A 20,091-nucleotide genomic window follows, 5' to 3' on the forward strand; every position below is an offset into this window, starting at 1 on the left:
CTTCCTATATATCCTGGCCTGGGTGTTCTGCAAGCTAGAAATACTAATGCGCACAGACAAAAAGAACATCTCCAAGAGAAAACCTGCTCTCTAGCCAAAGGACTTGGAAAAGGGCAGTTCAATGGAAGAGAAACCCTTTAATCATTTCTGCCTATTCTGGTGTTTATAATAGTGACTTTAAAATTCACATCTGATAATCCCTAATACTGTGTCTTCCTGGTGTGGAAGACACCATGAAAAAAGTTGCATCCCTTCCCAGCCCCAGCTGATACCACAGTAGTGGAGCCAGTGAGGGAAACCCTATGTTGCGCCCTCACCCAAACTAATGGGGTGTCATTTTTTTCTCCATGGAGTCTTTAGGTAAAAGTTTGTACTGTAATTACATCACAGTAATTAAGTGATGCCTAACTCTTATGGAGCCTGAAGGTGGAACTCTGACTTCTACCACTCCTCTGCAATAATAGGAAGGAAATAGCAAACTGTCCCCTGTGGGGTTCTCTGGTGGCTCAAACGGTAAAGAATCTACCTGCAATGCTGGAGACCTGGGTTCAGTCCCTAGGTCGGGAAGATCCTCTGGAGAAAGGAATGGCTACCCATCCAGTGTTCTTGCCTGGAGAATTTCATGGACAGAGAAGCCTGGCAGGCTATATAGTCCATGGGGTCTCAACTGAGTGACTAACACTTTCACTTTCATATCACCCCTCCCATGTGGGCACTGTAGATGGAGCTTTAACGCCTCCCTCTCACCCTGCATTAACTAGGCAGCACCCCTCCCCAGCTGACTCAGTGGGTGCAATCATACCTTCCTTTTTACTTGGTAGTGATGCATTGGTTCCCCTCCTCCTCCTGAGCTGGCACTGACGGAGACTATAGACTGGAGCTCTGTCATCTGAAGAAGGCGACCAGAATGGCACTGCAGAAGTTTAATAAACTCACATGACATGCGAACCATAAGCCGTAAAAGCGATCAAGGAAATGTGTTCTGAACCTAAATAGGTTGACAGTCTGCTAGAATAGATATAATTAGTAACTGGATCTTATCATGTTTAGGATATAGTTCTTCATTATACCAAGAACCAATGAAACCTCAATTCTAATGAGAAAGAAAATCAGGAGATGGCCACGCCAGGAAGACATTGTACTAGGGATTATGAGACTAGAACTTTAAGATCCCTATTATAAAAATGTCTCAATAAGCAGTAACCAATGCTGGAAACAAATGAAAAATAATTTTAAATCTCAGGAAAGAAATATTAATATAAGATATAAAGAAGGACCAAATGAAATTTTAACCTGAAAAATACAATGACAGACATGAAAAATTCACTGGACTGGCTCAATGGCAAATAGGAAATGACAGAGGAAAGAATCAGTGAATTTAAGACACAGCAATGGACACTCAGTCTGAACAACCAAGAAAAAAGATTGAAAAATAATTGAATTGAATCTCAGAGATCTATGGGATAATAAAGAAAGCTCTGATATATATGTCACTTGTCCAGCAAGGGGAGGAAAAGGGATTTCTAAAATTTGGTTGAAAATATAAACCCAAAGATTTAAGAAACCGAATGAACCCAAGAGAGATAAACCTAAGAAATCCATACCTAGACTCATCAAAATCAAACTTACAACAAAGAAAAAATCTTGAAATGAAAGAGAAATGACATTAGACATGGGAAACAATAATTCAGATGAACATGGTTAGATGTAAGATTTTTTTTTTATCCGCTGAAATTATTAAGTGAATTTCTTCCATTATTCCGGTGTGATGGCTGATTACTTTAATTTTACAATGTTGAATCTTGCATTACAATACTAAACCTTGCATTCCTGAGATAAACTCCCACCTGGTCATTATGTATTATCTGAGTTCAATTCATTAATATTTTGTTAAGAATTTTTATGTCTGTGTTCAGAGAGAGATGTGAGGTGAAAGCGTTAGTCTCTCAGTCATGTCCAACTCTTTGTGCACCCATTGACTGTAGCCCACTGGGCTCCTCTGCCCATGGAATTCTCTAGGCAAGAATATTGGAGTGGGTAGCCATTCCTTTCCCCAGGGGATCTTCTTGACCCAAGGATTGAACCTGGATCTCCTGCATTGCAGGCCGATTCTTTACTGTCTGAGCCACCAGGGAAGCCCTCTTCAGAGAGGGATATTCATTTGTAAGTTTATATTTTTATAATGTCATTGTCAGGCTTTGGTATTAGGATAGTGCTGGCCTCAGAAAACAACCTAAGAAGTTATTTCCTCCTCATCTTTTTCTGGAAGAGTTTTTGTAAGATTGGTGTTATTTCTTCCTTAAATATTTGGTAGAATTTGTAAGCAAAACCATCTGTCATAGAGTTTCTTTATGTGAAGGTTTTTGATAGTCAATTCAAGTTCTTTGATATAGACCTAGTCAAATTTTTTCATCTTACATTGATTTGAAATGTTAAAATAGGTAATTTTCAAGGAATTTGTAATTTTCACCTAAGTTGTTTTAGTTTTTAGTATAAAGTTGTTTATATATTTTCTCATCTTTTTTAATTGTCTATAGTCTCTAGGGACAGAGGAGCCTGGTGGGCTGCCATCTATGGGGTCACACAGAGTTGGACGCAACTGAAGCAACTTAGCAGCAGCAGCAGTCTCTAGAGTAGTAACCCATCTTTCATTTCTGATACTGATAATTTGTGATTTTCCCTCTTTTATCCTTGATCAGTCTAACTTATATTTTATTAATTTTATTAGTCTTTTTAAAGACCTGACTTTTGGATATGCTAATTTTACTCTGTTTACTATTTTACGTACATCTGCTATTTTCCTACTTGTTTTGAGGTTACCTTATTCTTTTTTCTGTCTAAATAGATTGTGGATTTTACTACTTTCTTCTTTTATGTAAATTTTTAGAGCAATACATTTTCCTCTAATCACTGTTGAATCATCAGTTCAGTTCAGTTAAGTTCAGTCGCTCAGTCATGTCCGACTCTGCAACCCCATGAATCGCAGCACACCAGGCCTCCCTGTTCATCACCATCTCCCGGAGTTCACTCACACTCACGTCCATCGAGTCCGTGATGCCATCCAGCCATCTCATCCTCTGTCGTCCCCTTCTCCTCCTGCCCCCAATCCCTCCCAGCATCAGAGTCTTTTCCAATGAGTCAACTCTTCTCATGAGGTGGCCAAAGTATTGGAGTTTCAGCTTTAGCATCATTCCTTCCAAAGAAATCCCAGGGCTGATCTCCTTCAGAATGGACTGGTTGGATCTCCTTGCAGTCCAAGGGACTCTCAAGAGTCTTCTCCAACACCACAGTTCAAAAGCATCAATTCTTCGGCGCTCAGCCTTCTTCGCAGTCCAACTCTCACATCCATACATGACCACAGGAAAAACCATAGCCTTGACTAGATGGACCTTTGTTGGCAAAGTAATGTCTCTGCTTTTGAATATGCTATCTAGGTTGGTCATAACTTTTCTTCCAAAGAGTAAGTGTCTTTTAATTTCATGGCTGCAATCACCATCTGTAGTGATTTTGGAGCCCCCAAAATAAAGTCTGGCACTGTTTCCACTGTTTCCCCATCTATTTCCCATGAAGTGATGGGACCGGATGCCATGATCTTTGTTTTCTGAATGTTGAGCTTTAAGCCAACTTTTTCGCTCTCCTCTTTCACTTTCATCAAGAGGCTTTTTAGCTCCTCTTCACTTTCTGCCATAAGGGTGGTGTCATCTGCATATCTGAGGTGATTGATATTTCTCCTGGCAATCTTGATTCCAGCTTGTGCTTCCTCCAGCCCAGCGTTTCTCATGATGTACTCTGCATAGAAGTTAAATAAGCAGGGTGACAACATACAGCCTTGACGTACTCCTTTTCCTATTTGGAACCAGTCTGTTGTTCCATGTCCAGTTCTAACTGTGGCTTCCTGACCTGCATACAGATTTCTCAAGAGGCAGGTTAGGTGGTCTGGTATTCCCATCTCTTTCAGAATTTTCCACAGTTTATTGTGATCCACACAGTCAAAGGCTTTGGCATAGTCAATAAAGCAGAAATAGATGTTTTTCTCGAACTCTCTTGCTTTTTCCATGATCCAGCGGATGTTGGCAATTTGATCTCTGGTTCCTCTGCCTTTTCTAAAACCAGCTTGAACATCAGGGAGTTCACGGTTCACGTATTGCTGAAGCCTGGCTTGGAGAATTTTGAGCATTACTTTACTAGCATGTGAGATGAGTGCAATTGTGTGGTAGTTTGAGCATTCTTTGGCATTGCCTTTCTTTGGGATTGGAATGAAAACTGACCTTTTCCAGTCCTGTGGCCACTGCTGAGTTTTCCAAATTTGCTGGCACATTGAGTGCAGCACTTTCACAGCATCATCTTTCAGGATTTGAAATAGCTCTGCTGGAATTCCATCACCTCCACTAGCTTTGTTCGTAGTGATGCTTTCTAAGGCCCACTTGACTTCACATTCCAGGATGTCTGGCTCTAGATTAGTGATCACATCATCATGATTATTTGGGTCATGAAGATCTTTTTTGTACAGTTCTTCCGTGTATTCTTGCCACCTCTTCTTAATATCTTAATATCTTTATGAATATATATTTATGTTGAATCATACAACTTGGTTATGTTGTGGTTTCTTTATCATTCAGTTTGAAATATTTTTTCATTTACCCTGTGATTTCTTCTTTTTGTTCATTGATTATTTAGGAGAGTATTGCTTAGTTTCTAAATACAGGGTATTTTCCTACATACCTTGTTATTTCTGGTTTAGTTTCATTGTCAACAGAGAACCTATTCTGCCTGATTTCAATCATCTAACACTTATTGAGGCTTGCTTTATCACCTGTCATATGGTCTTTCTTGTTGAATGCATATCCACACCTAAAAAGAATATGTATTCTGAAGTGTGGTGTGCTTTAAATAGCAATTAGGAGTTCAGATAATTTATGTTTTTACTTATTTTTATGTCTAGTTCAACCTACTGCTGAGAGAGGGATGTTACATTTCAAGTATGATTAGGGATCATCTATTTCTTTAATTCTGTCGACTGTTCTTCAGATATTTTGAAGCTCTGTCACTAAGCAAATACATATTTATGATGGTTACATCTTCCTGATGAACTAGTCCTTTTATCATTATGAACATTCCCTTTTTCTCTGTTTATGCTCTGTCTTGATGTCTATTTTATCTAATGTTAGTAAAGCCAGTTTAGTGTTATGCTTACTGTTTTTGTGGTTTATCTCTTTTCATTCATTTGCTTTCAGTCTGTCTATATTGTTAACTTATGTCTCTCATAGACAACATGTAGCTGGGTCTTAGTCATTTATTCTTTCTGGTAATCTCTGTCTTTTAATTGAAGTGTAATGTCCATTAACATTTGATGTTATTATTAATATGGTTAAATTTAGGTCTGCCATTGTACAATTTGTTTTCTGTTTTTGTTCTTCTCATTGTCTTTTCTTGCTTTCTTTTGGATTTTTGAAACATTTCCTTGAATCCCATTGTAATATATCCAATGGCCTTTTAGCTCTGTTATTTTGCATTATTTTTTAGTGGTTTCTGTAGTGGTTTCATACAGATTGTAGTATGTATCCTTAAATTTTCAGTTTACTTAAAATTAATTTTAAACCACTTCACATAAAGTGTAGATACCTTGAAACTATATAGGTCAATTGACCCTCTTTCCATATCCTTTATGTTATAGTTGTCATATGTATATAATTTATATATGTAGTAAACACTGCAAGACCTATAATTTTAGCTTAAAACTGTGCTTTTAAGGAAGTTAAGAAGGAAAAAGATAATTTCATGTCTGTGTGCTTGTGTGTATGTATATAGAGTTTTTAAGCACATTTGTAGTAATAGTTGCTTAACTCTAATTTTAAAGTTATTTATATAAACTCTAAAGCAGTTAACTTTATAGTATTAAAAATTATACCTCAATAAAGCTGATAAAAACAATATGTCTAGGTGTCCTACCTGCCCAAGTGCTATTTGCTTTTTTTCTCATGAAGGTTATTCTAAAGCCAATGAATTATTTGCCAGTATAATATACAGCCAGCAAAATATATAGCCAGTATATTTATTTGATTCCAAGTTAAAGCCTTTTCGTTGAGAGTATGAGTTTGCTCTTTGGAGTGGAATGTCCCATTTCTGGCATAAACCATACTCATACTGTTTCACTTATAAGGTCCAGTTTCAGTCCCTTTTTAAGTGAGGAGGATAACATTTGAAGAAAGTTGAATGTAGAATCCTTTTTTTATACCAGTTTTAAATTGAAATATAGTTAGTTTGCAGTGTTATGTTTCAGGTGTATGTCAAAGTGATTCAGTTATATAAATATATCATACTTATATATATAAATTTGATATATTTATATAACTGAGTCAGTTTGATATATATACACATATATGTTTATATATATAAATATATTCTTTTCCATTATACATTATTATAAGATATTCAATACAGTTCCCTGTGCTATAGAGTCAATCCTTATTTTTTATCTATTTTATATATAATAGTATATATCTGTTCCTGGAGTAGGAAATGACAACCCACTCTGGTATTCTTGCCTGGCAAATCCTTTGGAAAGGGAAGCCTGGGCAGGCTGTAGTCCATAGGTCACGAAGAATCAGACACTACTGAAGCAACTTAGCATGAATGCAAGTATGTATCTGTCAATTCCAGGCTTCTAATTTATGCCTTCCCACCCCTTTACCTTTTAGCAACCATAAGTTTTTTTTCTATGTCTGTGAGTCTTTTTCTGTTCTGTGAGTAAGTTCATTTGTACCGCTATTGAGGAAAATTTTCCAAGTGAGGCTTGACCTTTAAGGATGGGAATTAGCCCTCAGAATACTGCTGCTGCTGCTAAGTCACTTCATTCGTGTCCGACTCTGTGCAACCCCCATAGACGGCAGCCCACCAGGCTCCCCTGTCCCTGGATTCTCCAGGCAAGAACACTGGAGTGGGCATTTCAAGTAGTGGGACGAAATGGGCTCACCTTTTACTAGCAAGATTACTAATCCTCTGAATGTCTGCTGACCGGTTCAAAATTGCCTTATATGTATGTGCATCTGTTCTCGCATTCATTTATTCATTTCTTCAAAAGTGAAACTCTCACCCTGTTTTTCCTATGCTTTGTGATAGTGATTATTGTTTTTTAAAAACAATCACCTACCTATAGGCAGCAGAAATGGATGAATGAAAGCAAAGCCCATCTTCTCTGTTCTTTGCCACTAACCCTAGAAATGTTATCAAATAACATTTCAGAGAAGTACAATAATGATCACCATTTGTTGAGCACTTACGCTAGACACTTGCTTAATGTTGTATACACATTTTCTCATTTAATGAATCTGTGTAGCCACCCTGTGAGGTAAGAATTAGGATTTCCACGTGCAGATGAGGAAACCGAACCTTGGAAAAGTTAAGTAAATTGCCAAAAGCTTCGCTGTTGGAGTTGACGAACCAGAATTCAAAGCCGTGTTTCTCTCACTTAGAAAGCCTGTCTCTTGACCATTATACCAAGTTAGGTGACTGTGAAGACTTCCTCTGAATCATTCATGGAAGGAAGTCTGGATACTTTTTTCCTTACAGTTCTCCTAGATAATTATGTTTTAACACCCGAAGATAATTGGAAAATTGTGTTGAGGTTTAAATATGTCATTGATAGTTATGTAGCTCATATTAAGTTTAAATTATGTGGATTTTTTCCCACTAGATTATAGTTCCCATAAGACATGCCAGTCAAACAAACTACAAGAGAAGGTTTCCACCACCCTGGTACCCTCCTTCCACCACTTGCCCCGCCTCTCATTGGATGATTAGCACCCTCAGCAATAGTGCAGATTCTTAACAGTCTTCTAAAAGTGTCCTTTTTTATCCAACCTCCAGTGCATAATCTGTTCAGAATCACCTTTCTGACCACAGGTGTCCTTGAGAGGCTTGTGCAGTGGCTGTGTCCCATTACCTCTGTTGCATTCCCAGCCCCCCCAGCCCCCCCACACCACTGCCACCCCGACATCTCCTGCCCAAGACATGCACATACACATCCCCATTCTCTAGTTTCACAGAGCTCAAAATTCCTTAAACCTGCATTTTATAAGCCGCGGTGGCTTTGCTCTTGCTCTTCCAGTGCTCTCCCTGTTTACTTCTGTTCTCAACCTGAGAAAATCATTATTATTCCTCAAGTTCAGTTCAGTTCAGTCACTCAGTTGTGTCCAACTCTTTGCGACCCCATGAATTGCAGCACACCAGGCCTCCCTGTCCACCACCATCTCCTGGAGCCCACTCAGACTCATGTCCATCGAGTCCGTGATGCCATCCAGCCATCTCATCCTCAGTCGTCCCCTTCTCCTCCTGCCCCCAATCCCTCCCAGCATCAGAGTCTTTTCCAGTGAGTCAACTCTTCGCATGAGGTGGCCAAAGTACTGGAGTTTCAGCTTTAACATCATTCCTTCCAAAGAAATCCCAGGGTTGATCTCCTTCAGAATGGACCGGTTGGATCTCCTTGCAGTCCAAGGGACTCTCAAGAGTCTTCTCCAACACCACAGTTCAAAAGCATCAATTCTTCAGCGCTCAGCCTTCTTCACAGTCCAACTCTCACATTCATAACATGACCACTGGAAAAACCTGCAGACTCCTGGCCATCTTGATTCCAGCTTGTGTTTCTTCCAGTCCAGCGTTTCTCATGATGTACTCTGCATATAAATTAAATAAGCAGGGTGACAGTATACAGCCTTGACATACAATGCCACATTCTCTGTGGGGCCTTTTCCTCCTTCTCCAGGAGAAGCTGTGTTTATCACTTCTCTTCTGACTCTCTGAGCCTTCTGTGTATGTCTTTGGTAGCACCCTTAAGACATTTAGGCATAGTTCACTTTCTATCTAGTTCCCCTACTCCGGAATGGGAGCTCCTAGAAGGATAGATCACGATGGGTTTTTTTGTCTATTATCTTCAGTGCCCTGAGGTAAGAGCTTCCTAATGAATCACACTGAATCGTTAGTGATGTTGATAATAACCTTTATTACATGCATTCTGTGTCTTAGGCACTGTGTTTGACATTTGTACACATTATTTCATTTAATTTCATGCTTACCTTATATATTATAAAGACAATTTTTACCCCTATGTTACTAATTAGAAAATTGAAGTTAAGAAAGGCAAAATAATTTGACCAGGGTAAGACAGCAAGCAAGGAATGGAGTGAAGATTTGAACCAAGTATCTGACTCCAGAGCTCATTCTCCTTTATACCTATAAGATCAATCAGTCAATCTGTCCATTAATCAAATAAGTTCCTGGGGTGTTATCTCCAGCTAAGAGATAGTCTCTATTGAAACCAATCCTGAATGACTAAAGAGGAGGACATCAAAGATACTCTGTCGCTAGAAGGATAAGTGAGGTCCCTTGGAGAAGGCTTGAGTGCCATTTGAAAAATCTTGTTTGGTCACAAAAAGAGGCTGAAAGAAATCTGCTGTGATCACTGATAAAGTTAGGCTCACAGAATACAGTACCTGGAAAAATCACCATGCCACATTGCTTTTGTAAAGAGTGGATAAGTAGAGAAATGTCATTGTTTGGCTGGAGAATGGTGTGGCTCATCAAATGCCAGAACTGTCCTTTTACAAAGAAGATCAAGGTCCTGATTAATTAGCTGGCTTGCCCAAGGGCTCATAGCTAATAAATAACGGAGCTTGGACTAGAATTCCAGTTTCCCGAGCCCCAGTTTAGAGCCTTGTGCACATGGTGTGCTCTCTATTAGAGCTTCTGTGTTCATGTTTGGAGGGAAAGGATGCCAGGCTGAGGCTGAAGTGTGCCTTTGAGGGGAACAGCTTGATGCTTTTGGAGCTGGTCAGCTTTTGCCTGAGACCTGCTGCTATTTTGGGCTCTCAGTTTGCTCAAAACTAAATACTGCCAGCCATACAAATAAAAGGCAAGGCTATTATTTAGGCCCCCTAGGTCTATGCATTCACTTCTCTGCTTGCAAGGACAAATTATTAGTTCATCTCTGCTGGGCAGTTTGAACATAGGATTATATTAGCCCTTGTCTTAGCACTTAGATGTCAACTAGCTTGTCTCTGTTGCAATAAATGTACAAGCTTTGCTTTCAGATTGGGAGAGAAGAGGGGAAAAAAAAAAAAATCTCAATCCGTCTCTACTGATCCTGATTTCTTATGTTGCTTCTTTCTGTTTCTTTCAGGGCGACGAGGAAGAACCCGGGTAAGATCACGTTACTGTGGCTTGTGTGTTCTCAGAATTGAAGTAGAGTGACATTTGTGGCCTTTGAAGGCCCCGTGAAATATGACCAGCCAAGGAACAGCACAGATAAGGGATCTCCATCTTAAGCCAGGGGCTTTGAAGATCTTATTTTGTAAGATTCCCATCTCCCTCCCCATCTATGCTATTTCCTGTCTGTAACCTTCAGATAAAGGTAAGCTTTAAAGCATACAATGACAATAACTCTGCTTTATTCTGTAGCACACTCCGAATACCTTGTTAAGACCAGTAGGTACTATATTTAAATGGTAATTAGGTATCAGGTGGACTGAATAGATAAACTTTTGCATTGTTCTTTCTTGATTGGAATTGGATTGCCTTTATTTTTTTGAATGGACTCTGGATCTAATATTCTTTATTTCTGACCCATAACAGCCTTGTGTCTGACTCAAGACACCAATACAGTGAACCCAACGTCATAGGTATACAACACTTTGTTTAGGAAGAAAAAAATGCTTCTTTGTGCTGTTGTTTCACCACATGAGATTTAAAAGTGCAATTTTTCATTGCCTCTGCCTCAGTGAACCTGGATTTTAGTTTGCTTACCTTTGCTTCTCTCTGCTCAGCAGTGAGAACAGGCTCTAGGCGATGCTGCACCTCTGCTATGAATACGCTCAAGGGGCATTTGTACAAAGTAAAATGCAATGTCCAGATGGGCCCCTTGTCACATAGAATCCAGGACTGTTAAGGCTGGGAGTTGTCAGAAAGATCATCCAGGCCACTGCTATTCAAACTTTAGTTTTAGTAGAAACAGCTTTTTTTTCAGATGGGCCTTGGGTAGAGTGTATACAAAGCATTTTTTGTCTGGTTAAAGTTGGGGCCACATCTACTGGTGAAACTTCTCTCACAAACCTAGGGTTCCTGAGAACTCAGTTTGAAAGTCACTCATCTAATGCAGGCCTCTCATTGAAAGAAGCTAAGTGAGTTGCCCAAGGCTACCTGCCTGGTGCCAGGATTTGGTCCTTCTTTGTTTTTGTTTACAAATACAGTTCCTTCTTTTTCCTTTCTCCCTCCACACATCCTGAGCCCCTGTCTTAGTGCCAAATGTTATCCCACATCTGTATTTCCTGTTGCTTCCTTCCTCGGGACTCTAGTTCTCAGCCTCAGTCTCGTTCCTTGTCCTCTGTGCCCAGTGGTACAGGTGCCCCTGCTTTAAGCCCAGAGAGCTTCAGGGGATCCCTTCAGGCCCATCCTCCAGCCATCCTCAGGAACAGGCTCCCTTTGTGTTGCAGTTCATTTCTTTCCTTCCTTCCTCTCGCCCTCTCTCCCACTCTCTTTTTCTCATGACCCTACTGTGTGTCAGCCACTGTGCTATACACTGAGCATATGTGAAAACTAAGACAGACATGGTCCCTGCCCTTGGGAGTCCTAAGTCTAGTAGGAGAGACAAGCACATGATTGGGCACTTACAGTCTGGAGGAAGTGCTATGATTAAGTGAAGTTTAGGCTGCTTTAGGAAGGGCTCCTGAGACAGTCTTAGAGAATAAGGGGCGGCTCACTGTACGAAAAAGATCTTCACGACCAAGATAATCATGATGGTGTGATCACTCACCTAGAGCCAGACATCCTGGAATGTGAAGTCAAGTGGGCCTTAGAAAGCATCACTACGAACAAAGCTAGTGGAGGTGATGGAATTCCAGTTGAGCTATTTCAAATCCTGGAAGATGATTTTGTGAAAGTGCTACACTCAATATGCCAGCAAATTTGGAAAACTCAGCAGTGGCCACAAGACTGGAAAAGGTCAGTTTTCATTCCAATCCTAAAGAAAGGCAATGCCAAAGAATGCTCAGACTACCGCACAATTGCACTCATCTCACATGCTAGTAAAGTAATGCTCAAAATTCTCCAAGCCAGGCTTCAGTAGTGTGTGAACCATGAACTTCCGGATGTTCAAGCTGGTTTCAGAAAAGGCAGAGGAACCAGAGATCAAATTGCCAACATCCGCTGGATCATGGAAAAAGCAAGAGAATTCCAGAAAAACATCTATTTCTGCTTTATTGACTATGCCAAAGCCTTTGACTGTGTGGATCACAATAAACTGTGGAAAATTCTGAAAGAGATGGGAATACCAGACCACCTGACCCACCTGTTGACAAACCTATATGCCTCTTGAGAAACCTATATGCAGGTCAGGAAGCAACAGTTAGAACTGGGCATGGAACAACAGACTGGTTCCAAATAGGAAAAGGAGTACATCATGGCTGTATATTGTCACCCTGCTTATGTAACTTATATGCAGAGTACATCATGAGAAACGCTGGGCTGGAAGAGGCACAAGCTGGAATCAAGATTGCCGGGAGAAATATCAATAACCTCAGATATGCAGATGACACCACCCTTATGGCAGAAAGTGAAGAGGAACTCAAAAGCCTCTTGATGAAGGTGAAAGAGGAGAGTGAAAAAGATGGCTTAAAGCTCAACATTCAGAAAACGAAGATCATGGCATCCGGTCCCATCACTTCATGGGAAATAGATGGGGAAACAGTGAAAACAGTGTCAGACTTTATTTTGGGGGGCTCCATAATCACTGCAGATGGTGACTGCAGCCATGAAATTGAAAGACGCTTACTCCTTGGAAGGAAAGTTATGACCAACCTAGAAACCATATTGAAAAGCAGAGACATTACTTTGCCAACAAATGTCCATCTAGTCAAGGCTATGGTTTTTCCAGTGGTCATGTATGGATGTGAAAGTTGGACTGTGAAGAAAGCTGAGCCCTGAAGAATTGATGCTTTTGAACTGTGGTGTTGGAGAAGACTCTTGAGAGTCCCTTGGACTGCAAGATCCAACCAATCCATTCTAAAGGAGATCAGTCCTGGGTGTTCATTGGAAGGACTGATGCTAAAGCTGAAACTCCAGTACTTTGGCCACCTCATGCGAAGAGTTGACTCGTTTTAAAAGACTCTGACTCTGGGAGGGATTGGAGACAGGAGGAGAAGGGGACGACAGAGGATGAGATGGCTGGATTGCATCACCGACTCGATGCACATGAGTTTGCGTGAACTCCGGGAGCTGGTGATGGACAGGGAGGCCTGGCGTGCTGCGATTCATGGGGTCACAAAGAGTTGGACACAACTGAGCGACTGAACTGAACTGAACCAGAAAAGATTTTGTGTAAATGCAGGTCTGAAGGATGAGGAGGCAGGCAGAGGAGAGGCGAAGACAGGGCTGTTACAGGGATGGGGAACAACTTGGGGACTAGCTCTAGACAAGAGAAGAGTGCAGGCAAGAAAGCAGAGCCCAGCTCACTGGGGGCCCTTGCAGGCCTCTTGAAGTGGGAGGGCATTAAATAATTTAAAACATGAATTAAACCTGAGTAGATTTGCATTTTGGAAGTCTCGTCTGCATGCTCGTCTGCATGCAGAAAGGGAAATGAATGGGAGGTGTTTCAGAGCCTGGGAGACTAGTTATATCAGGCTCGTGATGATGGGAGCCTATATCCACGTCTTCTCTAGTTATTGACCAATTTTTCACCATTTTACACAGACCTTTGATTTAGACACTCATGAGATTATCTGTGACCTTTGGTTTAGAGAAACTCCACCTCTTCTCTCAAACTAGCTCTAGCTCCCTAAAATCCAGACAAAGCAGAGTCCTAGAGATTTTCTTCCCCAGAGAGAGGATTCAAGCAGGACCAATATAAAGAAAACACTTCAGCCGATGTCGTGTACATATTCTGCGTATAGAAATGGCATTTCTGTGAGCGCCTGGTTAGGAGGGACACGTTCATCTTGTCTTTATGACCACATGCCAGAGTCAGGTTGACCTTATGAGGGACCTTATGAAGAGATTAACTCCCTTCAGAGATACTGTTCAGTATGAGATACTGGCTTCAGAATTTAATCGCACATTCCTTCCTGCCATTTTGGCAAGATAGTGGTGAAGTGTTTAGAGTTTCTCTGGGCTTCCCTGGTGGGTCAGTGGTAAAGAATCCACCTGCCAATGCAGGAGATGTGAGTGTGATCCCTGGGTCTGGAAGATCCTTGAAGGAGGAAATGACAACCCCTTCCAGTATTCTTGCCTAGAGAATTCCAGGACAGAGGAGCCTGGCAGGCAGCAGTCCATGGGGGGTTGGGGGTGGGGGCGTCGCAAAAGAGTCAGACATGAGTTAGCAACTAAACAACAACAACAAATAGAGTTTCTTTACTGGCAACCAAGACAGCAAGCTTTCTCCCTCCAGCCACGCTGCCATGGACGTCAGTAGGGATCTGTTGGACTGGGACTTACTTGGTAAAATGAGCACTTGAAAAAAGCGTGTTCCAGTATGGCAGAAAGAGGAGTCAAATTTTCCTTTTACCCTTTAAATTCCTACCTGGTTCCATTCAGTTTGCGTTGAACTACCATTTGGCTCAATTTATTCCAATTAACACCTCAGGGTGGATTGCCTTTGATCTGAAATTTCTCACATTTATGATATACACTCTACCATCTCAGTCAGCCAGAGTTCTGTTCCAAAGGCTTCTGTATTGCTGACAGTGTTAAATGAGAGTCTGATGTGTAAGGAAGACAGAAGGAAGTATGGGTCTTCCCGCACGGGGGATGGAAGAGAAATGAATCTGGAGACACTGTGCTCCAGGTCTGCTCGGAGTTTCACGCCTGGGTCTCCTTTGCTAGTGTTCTCACCACACAGCTCCTTCCCCACTCTGCACAGAAGTCCAGGGAGAGATGGATTCCAGCCACTCTCTATGGTGGTCGGAACAAAGGAAAATACCCTGTCCTTTTGAAACACATTTGTCTGAAATAGATCTATATTTTCCTCCATTCCTGCCAGTAGAGCCTCCCTGCCTTCTTTTTTCTTTTCACTTTTGACTTCCCAACCTCGTTAGATTTGAGGTGGCCGAGGATTCGTGCTTTGGGTTATGTCTCTTCCTTGTTCTGAATTCTGTTGTGTACTTTTCCTGCTACTTAACAACAATGATCATCAAAGATGCCATTTTTTAAAGTTTTACTGTGCACAAGTGTTGTTTATATATTCTCTTTTAACCCTCATGTAACGCTTAGGATGGAGCTATTATCTCACTTGTAAAAGAGAGGAAACTAATACTCAGGATGATTAACACAGCTAGCAGAAGCAGAGCTAGGATTTAAATCTAGTCTGGTTTCAGAGCTCATGCCCTCAGCCATGATGCGGACTGTCTCCCAGGGGCCAGCCCACTTCTCTCTGTGACCCTGAATGAAAGGCCTGAGGATTCACACTCACTTGTCAGAGCATCACTTTGATCTCATTCCTCTAACCTGGGAGTTCTTACTTGTGCTGACGTTCAAATGTTACGGCCTCTGTTTTCTGCAGGCTGCTTTTCCTCTCCTTAGCCTCTGTCACTATGAGGAGCTATTTCTTCATCTCATCCTCACACACTGCCCCCTGAGGGTCAGCAGTAAAAGGGGTGCTTTAAGACTCCCCCGGGAGCAGGCAACCAAGCCTTCCTTTGACCCTGCAGAATCCGCTGCCTCTCACTTCTCGATAGTCCCTCTTCAAATCCATGATACAGTTATACAGATGACAAGGATTCTTGGAGGGAGTGGAGGAACAGAAGTCCTAATGTGTAGAACATGGATATTAACCACTGTGGAATCACCTTTTAAGAGGGTATCTTTAAAGCCCATAGTGGTTTTTTTTTTCCCAAGCCAAAGGGGAAAAAAAAAGCAATTTACACTTTTGGCAGCAATTTTCTGTCTTCTCTATGCTATTATGGGAGATCTTGTGTTTGCTCCCTCACAGATTGGCTCCTTCCCTACTCCTGCCGGAGCCTGCTGAGAAGTAATATATATTCAAGGAGAGGAGGCGGCAATAGGTTCTGCTGCCTTGAAAGCTGTTGTGTAGTGGGAGGAAGTCAGAGAGGGAAGGACCCTTAAACTCGTGTGTTCTGAGGAGAAAGTAGCAAGATCAATATTAAATTTTCATTTGCTATTGAGATTTTCTCTGATTTCTTTTTTTTAAACTAAAAGGAAAATGGCTTTTTAAATAGTAACAGCCATACTGAGGATTTCTGTAGAATTTTTCATCTTCAGAGCTGGCTCTTATTCAGGCAAAGAGCTCCCGCTGAGATCAGTGTGAATCTGACCATGCTCATTCTGTGATCCAACAAACTTCTGAGGAAGTAGGAGCTCAAGGAGAGTTAGCAGACCTACCTTCTGTTCTTGGTAGGGGACCGACTGTGTGACCCTGGGCAAGTCATTTAACCTCTTTGTCTCTGTGTAGCTGGGTTTTATTTTCCTGTAAATCCTAGCCTTCTTTGCCCTACTCTGCCCCCAGTGTTTGGGAATATAGTGTGTGCAGGAATACAGTCACATATCAAATATGAAATTAAAATAATTGCTTATAGCAAATTATAGATTCTATAATTTGGTAGAGTTTTTTTCCCCTACATTTCTCAATTTTGTTTCTTTAAAAATTTTCTTCGTTCTGTATACTAGATACTCTTTCCCCCCACGCCCTAAAATAACAACTATATGCATGTCCTCAAATCTGGCATTTGTCTTCCTAATTACTTAGTTTGTAGGGATAAGAGGGCACTAAGTCAGTAATACACTTAGGTAACTTTTATCCTCTGATGGTAAATTTGTGGTTTGGTATTTACATGGTCTTCATGCCAAAGAAAATGGCTCTGATGCTTGTGACACTGAGTGGAACCGTCAGGGTTGCCCATTATCCTCACGTGGGATTCTAACATCTGTGTTGGTCTTCAGCACAGAGAGTGTCTTTGCTCTCACATTTCCCTCTTATGGAGCCTGAGCTGACTTTGTTTTCCTCTGCTGATGTGAATTGTTCATCCTCTCCTCATCCAGATGAAGGATGAAGCCATACAATGCATTGTACTGCCGATCTTTAATAAAAAGCAAGCCTTCTTCCTAAAGTAATTGATTTTCATATATTTGCCTGTGAGAGCCACAGCTATATTTTATTTTGTGCATATTCGCCAATAACCAGAGAATCCATTCACAGCTGGAAAATTCAGCCAAGGTGACTCTAGCTTATTCTACCTACCTTACAGTGGGAATGCTAGCTAGGAGCAGCCTGCCTTTTTTGGCTTAATAATGCTAAGAAAAAAAGGCCCGGGAGGAAGAGACCTGGATGTCACTCTTCATAGCGTGGTTTTGTGCTAAATCAACTTTGGTTTGCCATCCAGCGCGTAGTTATGATGCTTGGCAGGCTTACCTTGTTTATATGTTTGACCTCAGAGCTCATCAGAATAACAGTCACTTTTAGGAACTCTGTCCCCTTATCTCTTTAGCAAGTAAAATTGCAGAGGAATTTTTTCATTCGTTTGTTCAGAAACATTTTCAATTGTCTACTCTGTTGCCAGGCCCCATGCTAGGCTGCAGAGATATGAAGATGGAGAAAGACTTTGGCTCTGTATTTGAAGATCTCAAAGTCTAGTTCAAAAGAGAGAACTAAGTAAACAATTTTAATTTCACATGTAAGGGCAATATAGTAATTATAATTATAAATTATTATAAAAAAGCATTTATTGAATGCCAACAATGTTGTTGATGCTGGGAAAGATTGAGAACTGGAGGAGAAAGCGGACGATGGAAGATGAGATGGTTGAATGGCAACACTAACTAAATGAACATGAATTTGAGCCAACTCTGGGACATAGTGGGGGACAGAGGACCCTTACTGCAGTGCTGCATCCAAGGGGTTGCAAAGAGTCGGATACGAGCAACAGTCACATCAGCAACGCTAGCCAACCATCTCATCCTCTGCTGCCCCTCTCCTTTTGCCTGCAATCTTTCCCAGCATCAGGGTCTTTTCCAATGTATCAGAAAGTACTTTAAACATTTTTTTCTTTAACTTCTCACAACAGTCCTAATAAGGGGATAATACATTATCTTCATTTCTCATCTGAATGAGAAAACCGAGTTGCAGAAAGGTTGTATGTGCATTAACAAGGTCACTCAGCTGAAAAGTGGCAGAGCCAGTATTCAAATTCAAGTACTCTGATGTGAGACTGTGGGCTCTTGACCACTACAGCACAATGATTCTCCACAATAAAGATGTTGGATGTAGAATCAGGTACAATTAACTCAAAATAGAGAATCGGAAAAAATAGCGTTTGTGCTGGCTTTGAAGGATGGGTGTAGGGATTAGCTTTTCTGGACAGACAGGGTGGGAAGGCCATGCAAGCACAGAGATCAGGCTTTCTGAAGGCTCAGAGGGATGTGAGCTCTTGTGTTGTGTGGTAAAGGGTGAGTAACTGCATGACTGGCCTGAGGCAGGAGGTGGGACTAAAGGGTGGCTGAGTCTCCCTCGTCCAGGGTCTTGTGTGCCATTTGAGGCACCAGATGGTTTATACCACTTCCTGTTGGCTTTGCTTCTTGACTACAGCAATGCCCTCCCTATTCACAGAAGAAATGGATGGACTTTTGAATCGTATGGGTCTCCTCCTGTAGTCATAGCTCATGAGTTGTTATGTGTAAATTGTTTGCTTTTTCTGTGCCTCAGTTTTTCCATCAAATTGCACATCTTAAGCTATACTGAAAGGACAAGTAGTTTATGAAGCATTAAAAGTATTCTCCTTTTAGGTTTCTTCTTTTATACAGAAAAGCAACTGAGATATAGTTCTAAAAGGAAATTGTTTGTTTTTATCTTCTTTATACCTGTTTTGACAGCTCCCACCTTCCTCTAACTTAAAGCCAAATTTGGAGACTAGATACCTGGTTCCTTCTAAATTAATGAAGACAAGGAATACTAAAGCACCAGCATTTTCCAAACAGATTTAAGGCTCTAGATGTTTCCTCATCTCAGTTCAGTTCAGTCGCTCAGTCGTGTCTGACTCTTTGCGACCCTATGAATCACAGCATGCCAGGCCTCCCTGTCCATCACCAACTCCCGGAGTTCACTCAGACTCAAGTCCATCGAGTCAGTGATGCCATCCAGCCATCTCATCCTCTGTCGTCCCCTTCTCCTCCTGCCCCCAACCCCTCCCAGCATCAGAGTCTTTTCCAATGAGTCAACTCTTCCCATGAGGTGGCCAAAGTACTGGAGTTTCAGCTTCAGCATCATTCCCTCCAAAGAAATCCCAGGGCTGATCTCCTTCAGAATGGACTGGTTGGATCTCCTTGCAGTCCAAGAAGCTAGTCAAAGAACTCAATTGATGTCACAGGTATCCCTGAGTTAGCTCCGGTGCTGAAAAGTCTGGTTGGAGCCTAATTCTCTTCTTCCTTGTTTAATCTTCATAAGCATTTTGGACTGGCACTAAGCCAGTGATAGATGTTAGGGAGTCACAAAACTCCAGTCTGTGTTTTAAGAATAAGTAAACTTGATGTCCTTGGTTCTGCCCCCTCCTCACCCCTGGCAGCCTCAGCCAAATGTTGTTAGTGGTGTCTTTCTCATTTTAGGAGAAACCTGCTGGTCTCTAGCATCTTCTTACTGCCTCTCAGTGAGAGGCAGGCAAGAGGTGAATAATTCTCTTTCCCCAGTAACTTCCAAGGAGCCTTCCTTTTTCTGTAAGCTCTGCATGACTGAATTGCATTCACCTCTTTACCCAGAAACCCACAGCAGGTGTCTGTACCAGATGCTGGGAGCAGAAGCTGGTGTGTTTTTTGTTTGGGGCTTTTTCTTTTCAAGATGGGATGAAGTTTTGGAGTCGCTGCGTTCAGGTTTCTTTAAAACTAGAACTACAAGGAGGGAGCTTCAGAACATGAAGAAGGTAGCCGAAGGCTGAGCTAAGACTGGGGTACCCTAAATGGTGACATCTTTGCCAAGGAACAGTACTCTTGTGCCTGTCCTATTTGGACCTGGGACCTAACTGTGAGTGGTTATAGGTTCATTTAAAAAAAATAAAAATAAAGAGACTTCTTTAGCCAGAAGCAGGGGTATTAGGAAAGAAAAAGACT

The 20,091-nt window shown here is 41.4% G+C and overlaps 1 protein-coding gene across 4 annotated transcripts in view; it reads left to right on the plus strand.

The window, feature by feature from the left end:
* The window catches only part of TRIM44 (tripartite motif containing 44), a 112,863-nt gene that overhangs the window by 46,479 nt on the left and 46,293 nt on the right, over nucleotides 1–20,091 (plus strand). For 3 of the 4 annotated variants that reach the window (XM_069555123.1, XM_069555121.1, XM_069555122.1), the window contains exon 4: nucleotides 10,175–10,194. The exons of the other annotated variant lie outside the window; for it this stretch is intronic. In XM_069555123.1, coding sequence (XP_069411224.1) covers nucleotides 10,175–10,194 — 20 coding nt within the window. The remainder of the gene's footprint in view (nucleotides 1–10,174; nucleotides 10,195–20,091) is intronic. 4 annotated transcript variants of the gene reach the window in all.

The sequence above is a fragment of the Ovis canadensis genome, chromosome 15 (genome assembly GCF_042477335.2).
Source record: "Ovis canadensis isolate MfBH-ARS-UI-01 breed Bighorn chromosome 15, ARS-UI_OviCan_v2, whole genome shotgun sequence".
In the NCBI taxonomy this organism is placed as follows: Eukaryota; Metazoa; Chordata; class Mammalia; order Artiodactyla; family Bovidae; genus Ovis; species Ovis canadensis.